Consider the following 24,610-nt stretch of genomic DNA (forward strand, 5'->3'; position numbering starts at 1 on the left):
AGGACAGAAGGTGTGATTTTGTGGCATCTATGGTAAATCTCAATGCATGAAGCAAGGATATAGTTGCTTGTGTGTGCACTAGGCACTGTATCCTACTGCTTCTCATGATCTATCAACTGTCCAGGTATGGGAATACAAGAATTTCCTCACTGTGAAGGTGTTGCTGCAACGGCTAAACATTTTGTAACACCCTTGAGGCTGCAGTGACTCCGAAAGGTAATACCTTAAACTGGTACTGATAACCACTTACCACTAAACGCAGAAACATTCGATGAGCAGGGTGGATGAGAATCTGGAAATGAGCGTTTGAGATAGTGTTGTCATCATGAACTCTTGCTGCAGGAGTGGGACGACCTCTTGCAATGTGATCATGCAGAAACGTTCTGACAGGATGCAACAGGAGATGTAGGCGTTGACTACCCCCCCCCCAAACTGGTGTTTGAAAGGACGCCCTTCAAGTGGTGCTCTGCAGAGCGCCTATAGATTTTGCCATCTCCTTACCCTTTAAAAAAAAAAAAAATAAATAAATAAAATCGAGCATTTCAACCACCTGAGGGCCGAAGAGATGTGCTTCGTCGAATGGCTGGGTAATAAGATGCTGTTAGACTGCAAGTTTAAAACCAGAGATACAGAGCCAGGCATGGCAGCGTAATACTATGCTTTTGCTTATGCCCCAGAGGCTGTGTCAGCAACATCCAATATGCAACGTAAATTGAGGTTGGAAATCAGTTTGCTTTCTGTCACTATCACTACCCTTAACGGCGATATTGCTCTGGAAGATGTTTGAGTATATTCTATCTCCTCCCACTGTACTCTATTGAAATGTAATAGGAGAGCTACTCAAATGGCTATTCACCAATGGGAAGCCGTTCCTAACACCACCCTCTTACCCAAAATGTCTACTCTAACTTGTACTTTGAGGAGGAGCATCGTCAGTTGCTGAGGCGCATTTGCTGGCAAAGTGGACAACTAGGGATTCTGGTGGAACTTGCTCCCTGATGTATATGGAGTCCTTGGTGGGACGGTTAAACTTTTTCTACCCTCGGGTGACCACCCTGGCCCTAACAGGGTTATTCATTTTTTCAGGGCATATTATAACATCCAGTCTAATATGGGTGAAGAACTGGACCGACCTCTCAGATTAGGAGAATGTCTCCATAAGGAAGTGTGGTTCCTCTTGCAAGATATGCATATCCACCTCGCGGTAGCTGGCGGCATAATGAATGACTTCATGATACAAGGACGTACCATCTGGAGGGGAGGCCCTAACAGGTTATTGGTCCAGTTTAGTATCGCCTAATGGGTCCACATTATAGACTTCAGCCAGTACGGTGGGAACCAACTGATGATTTGTGTGATCATAGGGGTTAAATGGACCTTATGGGCGGTGCCCTACGGGGAGATGGAGTAAGGTGACAGGCGCAAGGGTGAAAGAACAGCTAATGAAGGAGTTGATGGAGGAGTGTGTGGCAGAGATATAGAGCTAGCGGTACTGACACTGTGGTTTTTTCGGGGGGTGGGGTGGGCTTTTTTGTGGAAGACTTGGGAGCAGTCTTTTCCTCGAAAGCCAGCTAGGCCCAAGAGGCAGTTTGTTTCATCGAGCTCAAGGAGCACAGATTACAACTCTCGTGGTAGTCGGTCCACAGATATTTATAGCATTGAGGATAGTATTGGAACAGTGTTTGTTCCATCACCCATGGCTCATTCTCGGATGGAATGCTGCGTGTAGAAGAGTCTTCAGCCCCCGGAGCGGCTCAACAGAGACTCAGTATGGAAAGTTCGATGGTCTTTCAGCAACCAGATATAAAAATCCGGTTATGAATTATAAAGGAGGGGACCCAAAGGATCCAACAGACACTTAATGGCGACACTGAAATGCAGAGCCTATTCTGTGCACGTCCGAACCAAGGGTGGAAAAAACACAATCTACGATTAAGTCAGTTTACATTTGCAATATGCATTGAGAAGGGGAGTCACAATACTGCATCTCGTGGCTTGTAAACATTTTTCAAAGAAGAGAAACTTGCAAAAGACCGAGCCCAACAGTAAATTGATGCTTACAATGTGTCTACAGCCACACTGCTACACATATATACATGCACACACATATATATATTTGATACATTCTGAATTGGTAGGCACACTCAGTGATTAAACTTACCTTGCAAACATTTCGAGGTCCCTTGCAAAGGTTTCTAAAAATAAATACCAAAATAACAATCATTACATACAAATGTAAGTTAACATACAGAAATAATGTTTCTTATTGAAAAGGAACATTTAAATTGCCCAAAATAAATTCAGCAGTTATTGTGCACAATGCAATTAAAACCCCCACAGACCCCCAATGTACTACTCAATCTCATACATAATTTCATAGATGACATCAATCTCAACAGAGGTAGCATCATATAACAATTCACATCAATGCCTCTACTACTAATAACTTTAAACAGGTACATGGAGATCTCCACCAGCAGGATGGAGATCTCCCTGTGGTAAAGTATAGGGAAAATATTAAAGTTAGATATTCTTTAAAAAAATATTCATGTAAAATCGAAGTGTAAATTAATGTGGATTATTTTAATCAACAACTGATACAATACAATGTTACAACGTATTAACTCCCCAAAATGTCATGTGTGTTTGTAAAGTGAACTATCACCTGCGTGGATACCCTGGCACTGAACAGGTGTTTGTGCCTAGCCATGCCTATGGTAGGTAGATAAATTCAAAGTACAGGGTCTTCAGCTTCTTTTTTTTTTTTTTTGAAGTTCAACAAAATCTTTATTGTCATGTCATGTCATAGTGAACACAGCCTTTGGCCTACAACCCTGGGGCCGGCCGCGGTTCGCAGAAGCACAGTTTCATAATCTACACAGCCGTTCAGCTGGCAACCCGGGGGTCCAGCGGCGTATTTTCAGCGATATTACAGCAATATATCTCTTAGTGCGGATCCAGCCGTATGTGCGTTCATGCTTGACTTCATTTTCGGGGTCTTAGCCCCTTTTTTTTTAACATTCAGAACATTGAACCTGGGAACCCCTGGACAATTCTACACTCCGTCACCTCTCGTGTGCAGTATGATGTACGTTCGTTAAATATAGGCCTAAGTCATTGCTTAGTGCAGATTTCTTACCAGCTATGCAGCAGCATGGGCGAGTTGAATACGTGAATGCAGATCTACACCTCCACTTCCTCCCCCACCAAAGTTAATAAGTAGTCTGACAAATACCCTCAATAGTCCTTTGGACGCGAGCTTCTGGGCAACTCCTCTTCGTATGTTAGCAGGGAGTCTCTACAATACGTCAGGTCTTTTAGCCATGTCTTAGAGTCTGGGACCTTCTTCCCTTCCCAACATCTGGAGACCTGTCTCTTAGCAATTAACAGCGCCACAGCACAAAACTTCCGTTTCCCCGCTTTAATTTTGGGTAAAAGACCAAGCAGACAAGTTTTCATAGTACACTCTACCTCGACCCCCACCATTTTACTCAGTGTGGTTGTGATCGTACCCCAATATGCGTTTATCTTTTGACAGTGCCAAGCCAAATGAACAAAATCCGCCCTGTCATATCCACATCGTCTACACCTGGCGTCCTCACGTAGCCCATATTTGTGCAGTCTTTGTGGTGTAAGGTATGTTTGATGTAAATATTTAAGATGTGTTATGCGCAGATTTCCATTTGAAGTGAGCAGTTTAAGGAGCGTGCAGGCATCAGACCATTCACGCTCTGTAAGCGCTTCCAACAGTGAGTCGTTCCATCTCTGCAGTGCTCTGTCTATATTATGTGGAATTTCACTTTGATGTAAAAGAAAAGGAGGACCCCACACAGACTAATACGGGACTGGGGGGAAACAGGGTTGTTTAAAGCTTAAGGTCCCAAAATCAGTGGATAATCAAAGATGTATCCACTTACAATGAAGAATCATTGGTGGTGTTAATCCCAAACTATGGCATGCCCTCAAAGGGCGGGAGAGGTAAAGGTTCAAATCGGGTATCTCAATTGGTGCCTACAGGTTATGTCCCTACTAACTATAATAACAGACCGAAAAACAGTAGCAAGATCACTGATATAATCCGACAGTTCATGCACATATATTCAGAAATGCTTCTAGTGACAGACGAATTCACAAAAAGTGTTTTGGTAAAAAGTTTTTAAAAAAAATACAATTTATTCATATAGTTATTACATAATTCATAATACAAATCACAATGTTAAAACATTCATATGACAATAAAACAAATTAGACAATTATAAAAAAGAATCAAAGGTCGACGCGGCGTTTCGGTTTTCTTTTTTTAAACACCTTCTTCAGGACTGATTCTTGTTCCAGGTTGAGATAATTTTCTCTACTGGGTGGCGCTAGGTCGTTCTGATTATTATGGGTTTTTTCTTAATTTCCCCATTCCGATATTCTCTTGCTGAATATGCAAGTTCTTGTTGTTTCTGTTTTCGTTGATGTATTTTGTCGTTATGCTGCCAGGAGGAGCCACCGTTTATTTGTGTATTTTGCTCACATCAATGGAAACAATTTCCTCTGTTAGAGCAACAGAACCAATTCCGTTCTTGAGTCCATATTCCGGATAAGAACAGGAGGTGTCGACTGCCAGGAAAGAGGAGCAGGGAGGCCGATAATATTAAGAAAGGAAACTGCTACCCAAGACGGCCCAATCAAGTAATTCGAACCGAATGGAAAGTGGTTACGAGGCCAAACTCAGTTGCTCTAACAGAGGAAATTGTTTCCATTGATGTGAGCAAAATACACAAATAAACGGTGGCTCCTCCTGGCAGCATAACGACAAAATACATCAACGAAAACAGAAACAACAAGAATTAGCATATTCAGCAAGAGAATATCGGAATGGGGAAATTAAGAAAAAACCCATAATAATGAGAACGACCTAGCGCCACCCAGTAGAGAAAATGATCTCAACCTGGAACAAGAATCAGTCCTGAAGAAGGTGTTTAAAAAAAGAAAACCGAAACGCCGCGTCGACCTTTGATTCTTTTTTATAATTGTTTAATTTGTTTTATTGTCATATGAATGTTTTAACATTGTGATTTGTATTATGAATTATGTAATAACTATATGAATAAAGAATTTCACTTTGAGCCACTCTATATAATCTAGAGACCAGATGGGATGTGTTCGATGAGGTGATGATGAATTGTAGTGATTGCAAAGTTGGCGGTTCTTCTGGGTAGGTTGGATATAATTCTTGAATTGCCCTCTGCAGTCTGTAATGTGTGAATCTGAAGAGTAGTGTTGGGTTACTTACATAGGTCAGGTCGTCGGCTGTGCGAAATGTTCCTTCGTGATATAAGTCTCCAAATGTGTCAATCCCTGTGTTTTTCAGTATGCCCATACCCATTTGTTCGTTAGTCACCGATACGTTCGGGTGGAAGTGTAGTGGGAGTGCCGGGGCGTATAACGGTAATTTGTGAGATAACCTCCCTAGCGTTCTCCACGCGGTAGCTGTGGTATCAATTGTGTTAATGTCTTTTGAGTGTAACGGCGGTCTTTTATGCGTTACTATCGCTGTTAAGGGTATCGGTGAGGCATCACCTTTTTCCACCGCTGTGTGCGTTAGATACGGGGTGGGATGATACCAGTGTGACGCGTATTGGGCCTGTGCGCACAAGAAGTAGAGCCGAAAGTCTGGCACACAAAACCCACCCCTTTCATAGGGCAGTGTTAACGTGCGCAAGTCTATGCGTGCTTGCTTCCCAGCCCATATAAGTTTCAGCACCAAGGAAGTGATGTGCGTAAAAACTGCTTTAGGCGGTGTGATTGGTATGTTATTGAATAAATACAAAAACTTCGGAAGTATGTTCATTTTGACTATTGCAATCCTATCCGCCAGGGACAGCGGTAGTTGTATCCATCTCGCTACTTTACCTTCCAGTTCTGTAAAAACCCTACCATAGTTTGTCCTAATCACTTCTTCTGGGTCGCGGCTGTACCAGATACCCAGGTAGCGCGTGGGGTCTGTCTGCCAGTCTAGCGGAAAGTCAGGTACATGTGGCTTGGTGGAATCAGTAAGTGGAATGATTAGTGACTTCTCCCAGTTAATCTGTAACCCAGAATGGCGTCCGAATTTCACATATTCACACAATAATGGGCTGAGGTTCTGTTCGGGATCCCTTACATAGAGAAGCATATCGTCCGCATACAATGAGATATGCAGGGGCCTCTCGGGGAAATGCAAGGCTGAATGGTTATGTGTCTGTCTAATTATGCATGCGAGTGGTTCCAATGCTAATGTAAATATTAACGGCGACAGTGGACAGCCCTGTCTAGTTCCTCTGGCTATATTAAATGGTGCAGATATGTATCCATTTACTCGCACTCTTGCCACAGGTCGCGTATATAGCAGAGCTACCCAGGTCATGTACCTCGCCGGAAAACCCATTCTCTGCAATATCGTGTTTATGTAGGACCATTCAATGGAGTCAAATGCTTTGGCTGCATCAAGCATGACGGCAGCCGCTTTTGTCTGGGGGTTTAGATAGTGAGATAGTGCAAATAGTGTTCTGGTATTGTGGGATGTGGCTCGTGCTGGAATGAATCCTGCCTGATCCGGAAGTATCAGGTTCGACATAAGGGGTTGCAATCGCTCGGCCAAGAGTTTCGCTAATATTTTTGAGTCTACATTTAAAAGGGAAAGTGGACGATATGATTCGCAGAGGTCTGGTTGTTTACCTGGTTTTAGGAGAGCGATGATCATTGCCTCACGCAGCGACGGCGGTAGTACCTGTTGGTCAAAGGCCGCACCGTACATTTCAACTATGTGAGGGGCAAGGATGTCAACGAATTTTTTATAGAACTCACATGTGTAGCCATCGGGCCCTGGTGCTTTCCCGTTTGGCAGTGCATGTATAATGGCTGTTACCTCTTCTACTGTAATAGGTTGTGCCAGGTATTCACGCTGGTGATCTGACAACCACGCTATAGCTATATCATGTAAGTAATCACGCGTTTCCTGTGGTGGGGCAGGTTGCCGGGACGTGTACAGGTCTGCATAGTTACGGACAAAGCTGTCAAGTATTCCCGCAGGTTGTGTTTGTAAGGTGTTGTCATTGTCGCGCACTTGTGTGATCATCTGTGACTCTCTCCCTTTACATATTTTCTTTGCCAACATCCTGCCGGGTCTTCCACCCTCCCCAAACTGTCTGGCTAGTGGCCGTTTGTTGACATATTTCAGTTCGTCTTCCGCATATTTCTGGTGTTCTACGAGTAGAGGCTTAAGTTTGCCCAGCAGTTCCACATTTCCAGTGTGTGTGTACTCCCTTTCTAGGACTGTCACCTCACGTTCAAGCCTAGTTAATTGCGTCCTTATGTCTGTCAGTATCCCAGCTGTCGTGCTGATGCATATGCCCCTGAGTGTAGCCTTGAATGCCTCCCAGACGATGCATGGGTCGTCTACTGAGCCCACATTCAGCTGGAAGTAATCCTTGATTGCTTTCGTTATGGTATTGACATATAAGGGGTCCAACAGTGCTTGCGCATTGAAGCGCCAGCTGAATGGTGGGGGTATGTAGCGCGGTATCTGCAGTGTAAGTTCTACTGGATTGTGGTTGGACAGCGTGCGTGGGTGCGTCATTACCTTTGTAGCCCAAAGTACAGCGCTGTCCGTCCCCAGCCAGTAGTCTATCCTCGACCAGCTGCCGTGTGCCATATTAACATGCGTCGCACCTGGTGTGGATGGATGTTTAACCCTCCAAATATCCTTGAATGCTAGGTCTTCTAAAATATCGCCCAATTTGTCCCTGGCTTTCTTGTGTGGTTCCATGGAGGCTGTGGATCGATCTACAGTGTCACGTAGTGCTATATTAAAATCCCCTCCCCAAATTATTGTCGTATCAGTAAATTCTAGCAGATGATACCATAATTTCTGAAAAAATTCCGGAGAATCAAAATTCGGACCATATACATTCACTATCGTCATGGTTTGCCCCCTTAGCACCCCCGACAATTACATACCTTCCATTTTTATCGACAATTGTACGTGCAATTTTGTAATTAGTGCCCTTTTTGACCAGTGTCATAACCCCTCTGGAGTAGGATGAGTAGGCCGCTGAGTGGTTGGACTCCGCCCAACGTGTACCAATAGTTCTGTGTACCTTGGGGTCCATGTGGGTCTCTTGAAGCAATACTGTGTCTATATGGTGCCTATCAAGACATGCAAATATCTGTCTGACCTTTTTGGGATTGGTAAGACCTCTCACATTCCACATCAATAGTTTCAGGCTATCTCTACTCATATTGTCCACTCGACTCCCTGTATGTGTCCCGTGTAATATTCCCACCTCTTAAGTATCAGCACAGTGTAGTGTAGTGTCATAATGCTGGATATCAGCCTATTAGTAGTGTTCACACGTCTGTGTACAGCAGTGTATCTCGATCGCCCAGGTGGTTAAAAAAACAAACCCCAACTGCCCCGGTTCCCACCCACTCCAGCAACCCAGTTCTGCTGAAGCCATTTTACCCTTCTAACTATAGTTGTCAACATAACTTTTCGGGGGCTGCCCTTGTGGAGGTCCGCCGAGGGCGCATATCCCCACCCTAGTGAAAGGATGTGGGCGAATCTACGTTCTACAGACAGGTCGCCCAGGTCACAAAGCAACACCATCCCTGATAAAGGTCTTTGAAACAATAGGTGTCCAGAACAGTCTTACACTTCGTGACAAGAGACATGGAGCCCTTCCATCATTTGCACTGAGGTTGTAAACTGCATCTTAGCAAAAGTCTATACCTTTTAGCTTTTTGCGTCCTTCTGTTTTGTGTAACACACCAAACCTCCCCCGATTGTCCAAGCTGCATCTCTCTACTGCACGATACCCACATTACCCATTGTCTCTCCATACAGTGCACTCGGCAAGGGTAGGAGGCACAGGTCGGTTTTCGTAGCTTAGAAGGTGTATAACCTTACTCTCTGAGAGTCGCCAGTCTTTTATTAGGCAATGCAGCACACCATTCATCAGCAGGTCTTACCTTTAATCTGATTCAGTATGTCTGTCTCTGCGATTGGACCGTTTACCTTTGGCAACCGCCGTTTTGATGAAATCCATAGCAGCTTTCGGGGTCGACAAGAAGATTGGTTTGTCCTCCCACATAATCCGAAGGCGAGCAGGATACAACATGGCATATGGGATCTGTAGGTCCCGAAGTTTGACTTTTACCTCGTTGAACTCTTTACGTGCCTGTTGTACTGCAACCGTGAAGTCCGGGAAGAATGCTAATTTGTTTCCCTGATGCTGGATCTCACCTTTTTCCCTCGCCAACCTGAGCACGGTGTCTCTGTCGCCGTAATTCAGGACTCTTGCCACGATCGGTCTCGGAGGAGCTCCCGGTTTTGGCTGAGGCGCCAGAGATCTATGTGCTCTTTCGATGATGAATATCGGCGATAGATTTTCAGGGCCAAACAGGTCTTTGCACAGTTGTTCCACATAAGGCTCCATTCGGCCAGTGTTGGTCGATTCTGGCAGACCTGCTATACGTATGTTGTTCCGTCTCGACCTAGCTTCCAACTCCTCTGCCTTGGCTTTAATCACTTCTAGTACTTTCTCCATTCCCGTGCATCTGGTCGTCGTGGTTCTTGATTCGTCCTCAACGGTTGAGATCCTGTTTTCGGCCGTGTCCCGTCGCTCACCCTGTTTGTCGAGTTTAGCCGCCATACTGTCCACTCGACCTGTCAAGTGATCGAGTTTGCCGTTGATATCTTGTAGGTTAGCCTGTATGGATTTCAATATGGTTTCCATGACACTACCTTCTTGTGATTCAGATTCTGGGTCTTCCTCAGCGGCGCCATTTTGGTTTTTCGGTGTCTTCCGCGCCTCGAAGGTTAGTTTGGGCTGTTTATCCGGTTTGCCAATTTTGTATGATATGGGGGTGCTGGATCGGCACTCTCGTGAGTTGTGTGATTCCCTGGCGTTTGGGGCGCAGAGGCTTAACGTGTAGCACCTAGGGTCGAGAGGAGGAGGCTCTTCGCCTAACCACCCAGTCTGTGTATGCCAACCCTGTCCGCAGAGTCTGGACCCAACAGCCGGAATGCGTCTCTTGGCAGTCAGTAGTGGTTTCTTGACATTGCAACAGGTTTCCGTAGATTGCCACGCTGTTCCGGGAGCAGGGTCAGGCTCCAATCGTCGAGTCTCACCGCCTTTGGCACTGACACGCTATGTAGGTGATGTTTATTAGTGTTCTCTTAGCCCTGTGGGGGTTAACCGGTATTAGCAGCAATTACACCAAACATCCAGCTTGTCTTGCACTGAGAAGGTGGCCCCGCTGTTTCAGCACTAGATGCCTGTGTTGGGGTTTAGCGTTTCTTGCTTTACATTCCGAGGCTTGCACACATTACTCAAGGTTTCCCACCGTCCCTGGACACATACTCTGCTCCCTTTCCTCCTTATTGGCTGTAGGGCCGAAAGAGAACAAGCGTTATGTCGTTATGTGTGTAGGCCAGCTCCCTGGAGCCCCGTTGTGTGTAAAGCGCGGTCCGAGTTAATCTGTGTATGGGCGCCGCCATTTTGTTTCCCGCCGTTTCTCGGCATTTAGTAAGTTATTCTCAGGGCACTGGGAGGGAACCGTTGTTTATATGGGCGCTGCAAGGCTGCTTCGCTGTTGTTATTTGTAACCTGTTAATTTGGCCCTTTGTGTGTCCAGGGTAGGTCGCGCTGTTAGCCGAAACATCGGCATGGATAGCAGTGCCTGGCGGTTTTCCAACACTCTGTTTCAGCCTCCTACCTTCTGGTCCGCCGTTTCCCGTCCAAATGCCCATACGGTGTTTGCCGGTTCTGTACCTCTGGCATCACTTGCTGCAATAGATCGTCACAGCTTGTGTCTTGTCTCCGTGTATGCACGCTCACCCACAGTGGCATTGCCGCGGTCAGTCTCCGAACGTCGCCAGCAGAGTGCCGTCCGCCATGATGGGATCGCGGAGCTCACCGAGACCCCCGGCCCGTGCTGTACCACCCGTGAGCCGATGCACCTCTTCTGTCGTCCTTCGCATGCACATTGTGTTCCGATCCGTGTTGGTGTGCCTGCCGACCCTCAGCGACCCGATTTAATGCGGTTTAATGGCGATTTTGAGATTCGCCCGGCGGAGCTGCACAGCTAGGCAGCCATTCCGCTGTGCGCCCCCTAGCGCCTCCCCGGGTCTTCAGCTTCTTGCAGAGTTCAAGAAGTGATGAAGAAGCTCTGATGTGGAATTGGGGGGATTGTACCATGCTTTAGGAGCAATGTAAAAGAATGTCAGTCCTCTTGATCTGGGTCTCTGTATGCATGGGATGTGTGAAAGTGCAAGTCCTGCGGAGCGTAGTTGGTGGAAGGAGATAGAACTGTAAACATAGGTGTGGCTTGAGTTGTATAGTGCCTTGAATGTGTGTTTAAGGACCTGCATTGAGTTAGTCTGTGAATCGGGAGGCAGTGTAATTCTGAGGCGTGTGGAAGTAGTCCTGAGCAATTGGTGATAAATTATTCACTTTTGTTGTTTAGTGAGTGAGATCCTTAGTTACAAAGAGACATCGTTTGGTACTTTTTGTGCGTGTTTATTTGAAAATGAGGTAAAGAAAAGCTACTTTTAAAGAGCTCAACCAACACGTGTTTCGCCCCATGTGGCCCGAAAGCCAGGCTTTCTAAAGGCTGTTGTTGTCAATAAACCATTACAGAAATATATTTTATCGTTTTATATTTTATCGTTTAAAATATTCCAAACAAGAGTGATATATACAGTGAGAAACGAACATGAAGTGAAAGTGGTAATGAGAAAGGGAAGAAAAGCAAAGGAAAAACGTAAAAAGAATCGGAGAAAAAATAGCGAAAAAAAGAGAAAAATAAATAAGAAAATAGAAAAAAAGGATAAAATTAAAAAGGAAAAAGTCAACAGAACAAGAGGAAGAGAGTGAAGAATGGTGTTAGAAAAGGTGCAACATAACACGAGACAAGGCAAAATGTATTCATTTCATAAGACAGACATTACACAGATAATCATTAAACAAGAAAATGAGTCAGAATGTATTCATTTCATAAAACAGACATTAATAGATAGGGCGAATGCAATAAGAACAAAATACACAAAGGGTCTCATGAGAAGAATAGAATAAAAATGTAAGTATTATTTGTTAAACCCTACTACACCAGATATCACCTGAGGGGTGGAGTGTTAAAGAATTCTAGGTGAGAGAACGCAATCTTAATTTTTTTTATAGTTTAATTATTTTTTCTGATATATCCAGATATTCGACTAGGATATTTTATGGCACAGAGATATATCAAGTCTCCAAGCAGAGCGAAGGTAAGTTGATGATTGCTGGTATACCTGGTCTATAAAAAGAAACCGGAAAAGACTATAGGTATATATTATGTAGATCTGGGAAGCTAAGCACCTCATGAACTACGTGCTTAACATCTTAGTGAGATAGAACGGTCATCTTCCAGAATTAAAGTGTTCGGTCCTACTGTTGAATTGACTACGAAAAGGCGGATCAATGGCATTATTTCTTCTAATAGGAAACAATCCTCAGTTTGTACTAGAAAATTTTAAGAATTAAGGATTCGTATTTATAGACGAGGCACTAGTTGAGCTGTCACCCATGCATACAATGCCCTTCATATGTCATAGATGAACCCCATATTCGGGGGAGTATCTTGTCAATATACCTCGCAATCCATATTTTTTTTATTAACGGTCGGCGTTCTAATTGGGTCATTCTCAGGTCTGCAGATTTAATAAAAAATCGAAGTACTAAAGTTTGTATACGTGAGTGTAATTTGATTCATTAACTCTTGGTACCAAGGCAGGTTTACTCACCGCGGGATTGTGAAAGTCCTCTAAACCTGTAGGCCTTTACAATGAGCAACAGAGAATACGGAGTATATCCGTACCGGCCGTATTGAACTAGGAAGTACCTTCCAACGTCTGGGTAGGGTCTTCTGGTCCTTGCGATGGACTAGGCCGTCGCTGGGGGGGGCAATCTTAGAGTGGGTCCCGTTGTGTTATCTTGCATAGGCTTCTACTTAGTAACGTCACTTCTCAGGAAAAGGATTTAGGCGTTCAGCTAACATTTTTAACTTGTGCCAACCGGGCATACTTTTGTAAATAAGTTGTATTGATCTAAGTTTTATTTTGTAATTATTTGGTGTTATTTTATATCCGTAAAGATGAAAAAATGAAAATGAAAAACTGCCTGGTCTATGAGGTACAGTAATCTAAACTATCTATCATGAAAACCTGTATAATCCAAACCTCATAAATTTATTTGATAAGTCTTATGTGCATCGCGTAGGAAAATTATAAGTCGCAGTCTTATTGTTCAAGATATTAATATAACTTCCTGGGCCTGTCGTCTGTGATGTATACATAGTATTGAAAACTGTTTATAGTATTAAAGGCTGTTTGGAGGGAGCAAGGATAATTAATGAGTTAAATCATACATGATCAAACGCAGATTATTTGACAGTTCTGAGGCGTGGTATGATGAGAGTTCTGTGTAGGAAGCTGCGGATAAGTCTGGCTCCAGAGTTCTGGATGGTTTGTAGTCTTCTAATGAGTTGCCTGGTGATCCAGGCCTAAAGTGTTTTCCCATAATTCAATTTGCTAGATACAAGGGTGTGACAGTTTTTCTAGTGTTGCTCGAGAGCCATTTGAAGATCTTCCTCAGCATCTTTGGGGTGTGCAATCAGGATGCAGTAACAGCATTAAATTATGCAGTAATGTTCAGTTTGCTGTTGGTGATTATTTTGATGTTCCTGATGTGGTTTCTGGGTCAGAGTTTGGCCAGCCAACAGTTGGAGTCCCAAGATGAACTGTTCTTGACGAAGATCACTACTTTTGTCAATGTGGCGCTTGAGACAGATGGCTTTCATCCAGTTAGCGACTTCAGTCATGCCGGTGCTGAACTTTTCTTGTGTTGGGTGTCTTGTACGAGATGGATAGTAAGAGTTACGGATTGTCTGCATAGGTGAATATGCGGATGTCATGTGTGCAGATGACATTTGCCAGAGGAATTGTGTATGTGTTGAAGAGGATGGGGTGAATGATGAACCTTGAGGCACTCCGCAGAGGAGTTTGCAGACTTCTGAGGAGTGAGTACCAGGCTGACAGCTTGTGTTCTATCCGTTAAGAGGAGCAGATCCCCCGGAGAGCAAGTCCTTGAATACCACTCTTGTTCAGGCACCCTATGAGGATGGGATGTAAGACAGTGTCAAATGCTTCAGAGAGGTCCAGGAGAATGAAGGCTGCCATTTCTCCTCTGCCAAGGATCATGAGGAAGTCTGTGGTGGCAATCAGTGTTGTTTCTGTACTATGGTTGGGCCTGAATCCGGACTGCGTGACGTCAAGGAGCTGGTAGTCGCTTAGGTGGTCGGTGAGGAGTTGGTTGATTAGTTTCTTGAAGACCATTGCCGGATATGATAAGGGGGAAATGGATCTGTAGTTGGAAAGTGTGGCTGGTTCCGTGGATTGTTTGTTAAGCAGACATGTTTCAAGGTGTCCTGGTATGTAACCGAGTCGATAGAGGTGTTGAGGACGAGTGCTAGTGTTTCACAAATCAGTAGTACTTTGGTGAACAGTGGGGGTGGGGGGTGGGGGGAGGAGGAGGTCAATGGTAAGATGGGGCCCGGAGTGGATGGGATGTATGGTAGCAGCGATTCTGATGGTGGTGATGGAAGGCCACAAGGTCAGCGTCCATTCATCGGTTGTGATGGGAAGTTGAGGTGCGACAGTAACAGAGACCAGTTGAAGGTCAAAGTTGCTGTATATGGATGTGATTTTGTTACCAAAGAATTCCAAGAGCTTGTTGCAAATGTCTTGTGAGGAGGTGAAGTTTGGCAAAAGCTGCAGAATGCGCAGTGAAATCTATGCTAGCGTCGATGTGATCTGCTAGAGCTGTGCGCTTGGTGTTACATATCTGCCAGTGCTAGCGTCTTAGGACAGATTAGATGTTTTTATCTGCAGTGTCTTGACTAAATTAAATATATTAACTTCACTAATAAAGTTTCAACATAATTCATAAAATAACCTTTCCCACCCAAAAAATGATATTGTTAATTTTGTAAATTAGGTTTTTAATTTAAATTTTGTGTAATATTTAAATAAGAGTTTACAAGTATATACACACCCACAGATATATATATATATATATATATATATATATATATATATATATATATATATATACATACACACACACACACACACACACACACATATTGTTTTTTTCAATGTTGAAATAATTACATTTTTTTAACATTAGTTCCTATGGGAGGTTATTTTATTTCTCGGTCTATATTGCTTTCTATGGGAGTGTTTTGCCATCATTTTTAGTGGCCGTGTGCAGTGCATCACTTACTGCATGGCTGAACTGAAATACCTTTACACTGGTTTTCTCACATTTAGAGCTGTACTAACTTTAGATGTCTAGTCTGTAGATATCAATGGTCTTACTTGTTTGCAGTTGTGTGTTTATATCAGTATTTCCCTCTTTAACCCCTCAAACTTCCCTAAAGCATGATACCCATGTATTAGCTATTCCACCGTGTCCCTCCCTCATATACTATCCAACCATATAGCGATATGTACATAGATCTCTGCACAGAAAAGATAGTAGCAGAGGCCTTTGCCAATAGGTTTATGAACAGCATTTTGTTGGACGTGAATAGTACGACTGTAATACTTCTTTACGTATGCAGTGTGTGAATCCGACCCACAAAGTCTGTTGTTGACAAAACGACAATACCAGTGTCGAGAATTAAATATAAACTTGAGACTGGAAGAGATCTGACCTAGTATTAAACCGGAGAAGAAATAAGTGGTTAAGATGTTTATGTTCGAGCCAGGAGACAAGTCATGTATTTTAAGCTTCTCCGTTTAACCACATTGAACAATCTTAGGCAAATCAATGGCTACCTTTTACTCCATTTCCTTACGTACGAAAGAATTATAGGGGTGCAAAGCCTAGTGTAACATGAAAAAAAAGGGGTCACCCTACTTCATCTCATTTTTCTTGCCTGTCTTTTGGTTCTCTCTCAGTGGACTTAATCACAACTCATTGTTATGTTATGTTATTTACATTTTTAATGCGCACAGCTGCTCCAGCGAAGGAGCGTCCTGGCGCAGAGAAAGGCGGGCATAACACAACACTAAAACCAGCAAAAAAGCAGGAATACTTAAAAGAAAGATTTAAAACAAATAGGTTTTCAAAGCCCTACGAAAAGATAAAAGGTCATCCAAGAGACGGATTTCCAAGGGGAGTGCATTCCAAAGAATCGCAGCTTTCACCCGAAAGGAGCGTCCACCCATCTGGCAGAGTCTGAAACGGGGGACGACCACAAGGGATTGACCAAGAGATCTAAGTGAACGGGTGGGAACGTAGGGAGAGATAAGTTTATTGAGAATCTCTGGAGCCGACTCTCGAAGGATTTTAAAAACCAAGCTAAGGGCCTTGAAATAAATTCTCTTTTTGATCGGTAGCCAGTGCAAGGACTGCAGAGTGTTAGAAGTAGGACAAGTCCGTGGCAAACCGACCACCGCCCTAGCTGCTGCGTTCTGTACCCGTTGTAGACGAAGGATCTCAGCTTGGTTCACTCCTAAAAGGAGTGAGCTAGCGTAGTCCAACCGGGAAATAATCATTGCTTGGATGACCAGCTGTCTTGTTGGAGCGTCAAAAAATTTGAGCAGAGGTCTTAACCCGCGTAATACCCCAAAACAACAAGCCACCACTCTCTTGGTATGGGTCACAAAGCTCAAAGTGTGGTCGAGCCATACTCCCAAATTCCTGAGCTCCAAGACTGGTGCCGGGGCCGGCCCCAGCTCAGGTGGCCACCATCTGTCCCCCCAATGGTCCGCATCCCTTCCAACGATCATCACCTCGGTTTTTGTTGCGTTCAGCTGGAGACAGTTGTTATTCATCCAGCTGGCCACCTCTCTCAGTCCATTACGGAACCTGGGGGCATCCTGCTCGGCATCCCCGCTGATCGTAACCGCTAGCTGAGCATCGTCGGCATAGGAGACCATGGTTAGGCCCTACTGCCTAGCGACCTCAGCCAGCGGCTGCACGTACAGATTAAAAAGCGTGGGACTCAGCGAGGAGCCCTGGGGGACCCCCAGGTCCAGAGGATGGTACTTGGACTGGAAAGGAGGGGTGGCAACGCAGAAGGAGCGATCACTGAGGAAGGAGCGGAACCATTGCAGAGCCGAGCCACAGATGCCAATGTCCTCTAAGCGGTGTAGAAGGATGCGATGGGACACGGTGTCAAAGGCAGCGCTAAGATCTAATAGAATAAGCGCTGCCGTTTGACCTGCATCCAACACAGTCCGCAAATGCTCAACCATTGCCAGAAGGGCCGTCTCAGTGCTGTGACCAGCACGGAACCCATTCTGCATGGGATCTAGGACATTGGCTCGGGTCATATGCTCCGCGAGGGCCAGATTTACGTGGGCCTCCATGACTTTGGCCGGCCAAGGAAGCAGAGAGATGGGGCGGTAGTTCTCTGGTTTTAAAGGATCCAAAGATGTTTTTTTTTAGGATCGGGGAGACCACCGCTTGCTTCCACTTGGCAGGAACAAGGCCCGAAGTCAGGGAGAGGTTAATCAGTGAGCACACTATTGTGCGTCCCTGAAAAGCAACATCCCTGAAAAGGGCAGATCTTAGCGGATCTGCAGGTGAGCCAGATTTGACTCGCAGAGCCCACTTAGCAAACTCCTCATCAGAGAGAGTGGGGAGAGAGTGCAGTGATGGACAGCTACTGGAACCCCTCGCAGGGATCACACGTAGCGCAGTACTTGGAAATGCCTGGTAGATGTTTTTAACTTTATCCAAGAAAAAAGTGGCTAAGGCTTCGCAGTGGGAGATGGAACTATCCAACTGTGGAGCAACTCTCTTTGCCATCAGATCTTTTATGGTTTTAAAGATGGTCTTGGTAGGATTGCGGCTATTACGAAATTCCGCTGCGTAGAACGCCGCCCGGGTTCTACAGATAGCACGATGGTATAGCTTAACTGAAGCCAGATAAGCAGTTTTTCTAGCGGCGTCATACGACTTACGCCACTCCCTTTCTGCCCGTCTACAGGAGGACTTCAAGGCGCGAAGCGCATTGTCGTACCAGGGGCTAGCCTGTCGGGAACTGGACTTACTGGAGATGATGGGTACCAGGGCGTCAAGCGCCTTAGTAATCCAGTTACAGAACAGGTCATAGCCCACAGTAGCGTTAAGCAGAGGACCTAAAGGCTCAGCGGCCATGATGTAGTGGAGGTCCTCTAGCCTTAGCTTATTCCAGTGGCGCCGAGGAATCCACTTAGAAGATGGAATCGTAGGAGTGGCAGGAAGGGGTAGCCAGGCGGACACCAGAAAGTGATCAGACCATGCCACCGGAGCGACCGCCACAATTTGGACATCCGCTAGGTTCGTAAAAAACGGATCCAAAGTGTGACCGGCCACATGTGTGGGTTGAGAGACCAGCTGGATCAACTGCAGGGCCTCTAAGTCAGCCAGAAAACCACTGACAGCCAAAGTCTCTAGCCTGTCAAAATGGAGGTTGAGGTCACCTAAAATCGAAAAATTAGCGCAGCCAGTAGCCCATGAGCTCACTGCCTCCGGGAAGGCATTCCTAAAAGCAGCATCGCTGCCCGGGGGGCGATAAACAACCATCCCTGACAGCGAGAACTGGGGGCTGACGATGACCTTGAACAGCGCGCTTTCACATCCGGCAATCTGCAAGACCGTCCAGGTACATGCGAAAGCGGATTTGATAAATAAGGCGATACCTCCACCTCTGGACCGGCGATTAGATGTAAAACATGAATAGCCCAAAGGGCAAGCAAGATTGACTATGGCATCATCGGTGTCCTGAAGCCAGGTTTCAGTTATGGCCAGCAAGTCTGGCTTCTCATCCAAGGTAAGATCTGCAATGGACAGGTGGTGTTTTACCAGAGATCTGGTATTAAGATTAAAGAATCGTAGGCCGTGCCCCAAACTTCCAATCGTAGGGGAGTCACCAGACGGAGCTCGAAGAGCCGGGGAGGTGACAGGGTCACGAATACCTACAGGCTTATCCAGCGACCATTTCTTACAGACACACTGACATGGGCCACACATCGGATGTTGTGATGCAACAAAGCAGCGAGGGAGGGAATCCCTAATGGCGCGAAGCGAGGCACTGGAGTAAGTAATCATCCTATCACTCCAAGAATGAGGAGAAGGAAGTCCCGCGGCGCCCCGCGCGTCCTTAGCGCTGACGGGCGCAGACGGGCAGACTCTGGCTCGACTCAGGCGAGAGTCAGGCGCTACCGCTGCGCGTCACCGCTGCGCGGCCCGTGCGAGCTTTAAATACCGGCTCACCTGTGGTCCTGGCAAGCACTAGAGCGCTCAAACAGATGGCACGGTCGACAACCACCACCCCCAAGATGGCGGCCAAGCGCCACGCGAAAGGCAGCACAAGGGCATCAAGCGAGGACAGCAGACTCCGCAAAAAAGCGGTGAGGGCACAATTTAGAGTGCGGGAATGTGGGCACAATTGTAGAAATATTAAAACCAGGAAAACGGAGTTTTCAATGTGAAGTAAAAAACGCTATTTTAAAATAGAAATAGTAAGCGCTCCACGCTTATATCGCTAGCAGCAAAGCGCGCAGGCATGCACCTTTCTCAAGCACGAGCAACCAGCGTGCTCGTCTTAAATACCGGCTCACCTGTGGTCCTGGCAAGCGCTAGAGCGCTCAAACAGATGGCACGGTCGACAACCACCACCCCCAAGATGGCGGCCAAGTGCCACGCGAAAGGCAGCACAAGGGCATCAAGCGAGGACAGCAGCCTCCGCAAAAAAGCGGTGAGGGCACAATTTAGAGTGCGGGAATGTGGGCACAATTGTAGAAATATTAAAACCAGGAAAACTGAGTTTTCAATGTGAAGTAAAAAATGCTATTTTAAAATAGAAATAGTAAGCGCTCCACGCTTATATCGCTAGCAGCAAAGCGCGCAGGCATGCACCTTTCTCCTGATAATGATCACCACATTGTACTTGACTGGTAATGGTTTGTTCTCCAAATGTAATCCAATTAGGAAGGAAGCCTTCCGAGGCTTCCTATGTACAATAACCCCCTTGTCCCTATAACTGGAACCTTCCTTTCCTTAGTATGTCTGTTGTATGTAGTATGTGAAATTCCAAATGCAAACTATGGGAATGGCCAGTAACCTGTGTGCATTGTGAACCACGTCCAAAGAGGGCATGATACACAAGACTGAATGAGCCAGCAGTTTCCTTACTGGCTTCCTTCATACTATCTGGACTGGACAACCTGCATGCACTTTGTATTCAAAGTCTATGCTGCAAAGCAGTCTGCTACGCTGAGGGATAACCTACTTCTGTTACTGAACCAAATCAGTTTTCTTACACAGTTCCTAAAACTACAGCTCAATCTTTACTGGCTTGTGGAGGACAATTAGTAGGCCTGGTGTCCCTCTTTGCTAAGTAGTTTCTGTAAAATCCACATATCGCTTTAGGATCACTCCTACCTATGCCCGCCAGCACCAAAGTTAAGGGAGAGGTTGCAAAGTCAGAGAAAAGCATTCCATTCTGATTAGAAGATCTTTTGAATTTCCAATGAAGTTTAGTTTTTGTTTGTCTCCGCATTCCAACCACTGGCTTAATAAATACCCTTAAGCTACAATTTTATATTCACCGGCACTTCAAGAAACCTTCCCCTGCAGTGATGGACTCTTTGTCGGGTTTGCGGTTGTAATCCTACACGGCTGGGAGCAAGCCCCAGCCCCTGGAGGAAGCCTTCTACTATGTCGGCTCTTGGAAGAAAAGAAAGATTAATCTTTAACCAAGGGAGCAAACAGTAGGTCATAAGTTACCAAAATGTGCATGCAGAAGGTCTTGAGGTGCTAATTTGCCCAGGTGAAAGGCGTATTGAAAGCACTAAGAAAAAGCATTTCAGACAGTTCCTCAATTCACATCTTCTTTTGGACCCTAATCGAGCTGGTGTGCATGCAAGATATAGAACGTAGTAATGTATTCTTGGCCCTCTGAGACTAACTGCATGAGATGCCTCCATACCCATTGCTGTCTTCCCCCGGGATCTGTCAGTGACATTGAAACAGTCTACAACTCAACATGGAAGCCCAAGGTATGAGCATTTCTCATTGGGTTGACTTTTCTACTAGTCACCGATAGTAGCTTAGGCTCTAAGGCGGCCACCAATTAAATCCATATGAATGCCCAAATAGCATTTCCATTTTGTTAATACTTGACCACACTGCTCATTTATTGGGTGTAAAACCCAATGGTGCAAACCATGCTTAAAGTCGTTCCACTCATATGGAGTAAGAATGCTACATAGATCACATTTCCTGTGGGTGTCTCCGTGGTTAGCAAGTAACTCGCTGTTTGGCCTTGTTGACACAGGTTCTAAGAGATTCTTTAGCGATGAAAGCTTCTGTAAACTGCTTTAGGGCAGCAGATTCCGTCCATTTATGAAGAGTCATTGATTGCTCTTTATGGAAGTATTCATAGAAACTAAAACCCCACAAAAGCAAGTTTTTTTAACAAAACAAATTAAAAATAATGCTTGGATTATAATAAAAGTCTACAACAGGCAACAAATTGAGAATGAGCAAATTTAAACTGAATTAGCCTTGACTAACATTTGCATTTCAAAAACTGTACTGAGGAAAACTATTGAAAACAGTTAATCTATTAGGGACCAAAGCAATCAAAAATAGGCGCCAGTGAAGAGGGAGGTATTATAGATGTAATGTTGTCTTTACTACTGTAACATAACTTCAGAAAACAGATGTAACAAATCTGCATGAACAGTTGGGTACTTACCGCATTGTCTGAAGGTCACTTCTGAAAGGGCTGCAATAGTCTGTTTGCTGTACTGAACGTCTTTCTCTTCCGCCATTTCCTGACACATGGAACCCACGGTGTAGTGAACAGCAGCTTTCAGCCTCTGCAGACAAAATTGAACACGTGCTTATAGAAACAAAGCAATTCTTGTGTTCTAAATTCTCTTAAATTAACAAAACCACTAGTTTTGGTTTCAGAATTCTTGTAACAAAAGTAACTAGCAAGTACCATCTACATAAATCGCCCAGTTCAGGTCTCTCTTGGCCACATACTCTCCGACTTACCACTGTGAAAGGCCACACAGTGCAGAGGTCTTAAATGTATGCTATAATCAATGAAAAGCATCCTGAGCCACTAATATTATTAGTAATTATAATTCGATCAGACAAGGTTACATTCAGGGTTGGATTTAGCATTGGTGGTGCCAAGTGCGACAACCTTTTTAGTGCCCCGAATGGCTTCCTTCTCTCACTATCAACCTTCCACCAGTTCCTCTCATCTTTCCATAGCCCCCGCTCACATAATAAGAATGTATTTCTACGCAAATAAAGCCTATTAGGATAATGAAAGCCGGGGGCACAGCATCCTAACCTATAACATGCAGCTTGCAGGCAACTATGATGACAGTACGTAGGTCACTGTGCTGTATCAGGATTGTAACGTATGTGCGGCAAGTAACAAAAAGATGTGTAACGAAAGCAGTAACTCACTGAGCTATCCACATAAAATACACTTCTGTGATCTGCATGGTACACATTCTTTGCAGCATGCACATTATCTCTCTGCACAGCTTTATGAGGAGCCAAAACTGCCACTAGACAAAACTCTGACATCTCTCCAGAAGGAACATTAATCCCTAAAATTACCTTGACATAGGTATACAAGGTACTCCGCATACAGCAGGTGTAGTTACGCCCAAAGCTTTTCTACATGCAGCACCCCGTCCAGAGCTCTGCGCCAAGTGCGGCTGCACCGGTCGCACTGCCCTGAAGCTGGCCCTGGTTACATTAAAGATCATCCTATTCAAACTTATCAGAAGTTATCACCTCAGTGCATCATGCAGGGTTGACATCAGGGGTGTGGGAATCATCTCATCCGACTCCTGTTTTCTGTTACAGCAGCCCTGCCAAGTGCCGTGCACCTCCCATTAGAATAATGCATTTGTTGTAATGTTTCCGCATTACTGCAATGCCTGAGATTGTGACGCAAAAGAAAGGTGTCTTGAAGTGCAATAAACAGTGTAGTTGTAGTTTCTCGTTTTGCTGTGATGGACGCTTAAAAGCTTAGCTAGTTTCTCAAAGGCCACAAGATGGCACTAGTGTACAACAGGAGGAATAGAAATCTCAATATATTATGACTCGGAAAAATCCTGCTATCTCAGAAACTCACACGCAAGACAAACAAACTTCAGAGATTTGAAGACCGAAAGACAAAACCCCACACCCGACTAATTAATGTAATTAAGCAACACCTGCTCAAAACATAGTATCTAACAGCTGTGTATATTCAGCTTCAAAATGAGGCTTCTAAATGCATACCGGCCTGATTGGAGAACTGTACAAGGAGAAGATAGATCCCCGCTGGGGCCCCTTTCACATCCTGTAGTCGGCCTCACATGGCAGAGAGTCTTGACAGACTTGTCAATTGATCATGATCTGATCATGTCATTAATTTGATTGGTTGCCAGCCAGGGAGGCGCAGGCTGGCTAAGACAGGGAATCTCTGTTTAATGTATTGTTTCTCTGCCGCCCCCCCTGGCAACAGGTCTCCGACCTAGGCTGTGCCATGCTACTACTAAGTGTGGGTGACATTAAACTGTTAGCAAGAAAGTGTAATTCGTTGTCGTTGTATGTCACTCATAATTACACTGAAAGTATTATAATGTCATAAATAGCTATCTGAAACCTTAGCAGCTATGTGAATGTTGCCATTTATGTAAAACAAAAATTAGCCATCACGGATTGCACATGCTTGTTTACTTCCTTTTTAGGTCGAGCTAGAGTTGCACATGCGTAGTATGCGCTGTCTAGCTCGACAACTATTGTTTTCAGTTTCCTGGGAATCTGAGACAGCGTTCGGCCACGCGCCTTTGCTGTCTCAGATTTGTCCTCGTGATCGTGCTTTTCCTGCTGGCTGTTTGCTGTGTGCGTGCTGTTTCGCTTTCGGGTTTGTGTTTCTCAAGACGTGTAGTGCTGGGTGCAGACAGACACTCGCGTACACACCCCCACCCCCCACGGTCATCGGGCTCTTTTAACACATACACACGCATACACACACACACGCGCGCGCGCGCACACACACACACGCGCGCGCACACACACACACACACACACACACACACACACACACACACACACACACACACAGACACACGCGCGCGCACATCCCCCTCACACCCCACTCACCAAGTTCTTGTCGCCTGTCCCTCGGCAGCCAGCGGGTCATTCTTGTTAACAGGCGGGGGCCGCGGGGCTCTCCACGAGCACGGGAATACCGCTAGCTGCGACGCAAATCTTCCGGCGGGCACAGCACCGCGGCTCCCGTCTGCTTCCTGTATTTGTCCGGCCCCGCCCCCGTCCCGACAAAGGTTGCCTGGCTTCCTGTTGAAGCCGGGCTGCGGCGGTGAGTTAGCTTGTCCTTTTCGTTTGCATTCTGAGAGGTGTAGTCTTCTTGCTCCCACTATAAAACCTGGACTAAAATTGGCACCGACTTAACTGCTCAAGCGTGGCCTTGAGAAACTTGAGCTCCAAGCAGCTGGTGAGCA

General features: G+C 45.3%; 1 protein-coding gene across 1 annotated transcript in view; it reads right to left on the reverse strand.

Annotated features, from left to right (window-relative positions):
- Nucleotides 1–24,610, reverse strand: part of CENPS (centromere protein S) — a 136,404-nt gene that overhangs the window by 64,251 nt on the left and 47,543 nt on the right. The window contains exons 2-3 of the mRNA XM_078642259.1: nt 21,826–21,949; nt 2,162–2,195 (exon numbers count right to left, since the gene is read on the reverse strand). Of these exons, the coding sequence (XP_078498385.1) occupies nt 2,162–2,195; nt 21,826–21,949 (158 nt within the window). The remainder of the gene's footprint in view (nt 1–2,161; nt 2,196–21,825; nt 21,950–24,610) is intronic.

This window comes from Lissotriton helveticus, chromosome 5_1, assembly GCF_964261635.1.
Source record: "Lissotriton helveticus chromosome 5_1, aLisHel1.1, whole genome shotgun sequence".
Classification (NCBI taxonomy): Eukaryota; Metazoa; Chordata; class Amphibia; order Caudata; family Salamandridae; genus Lissotriton; species Lissotriton helveticus.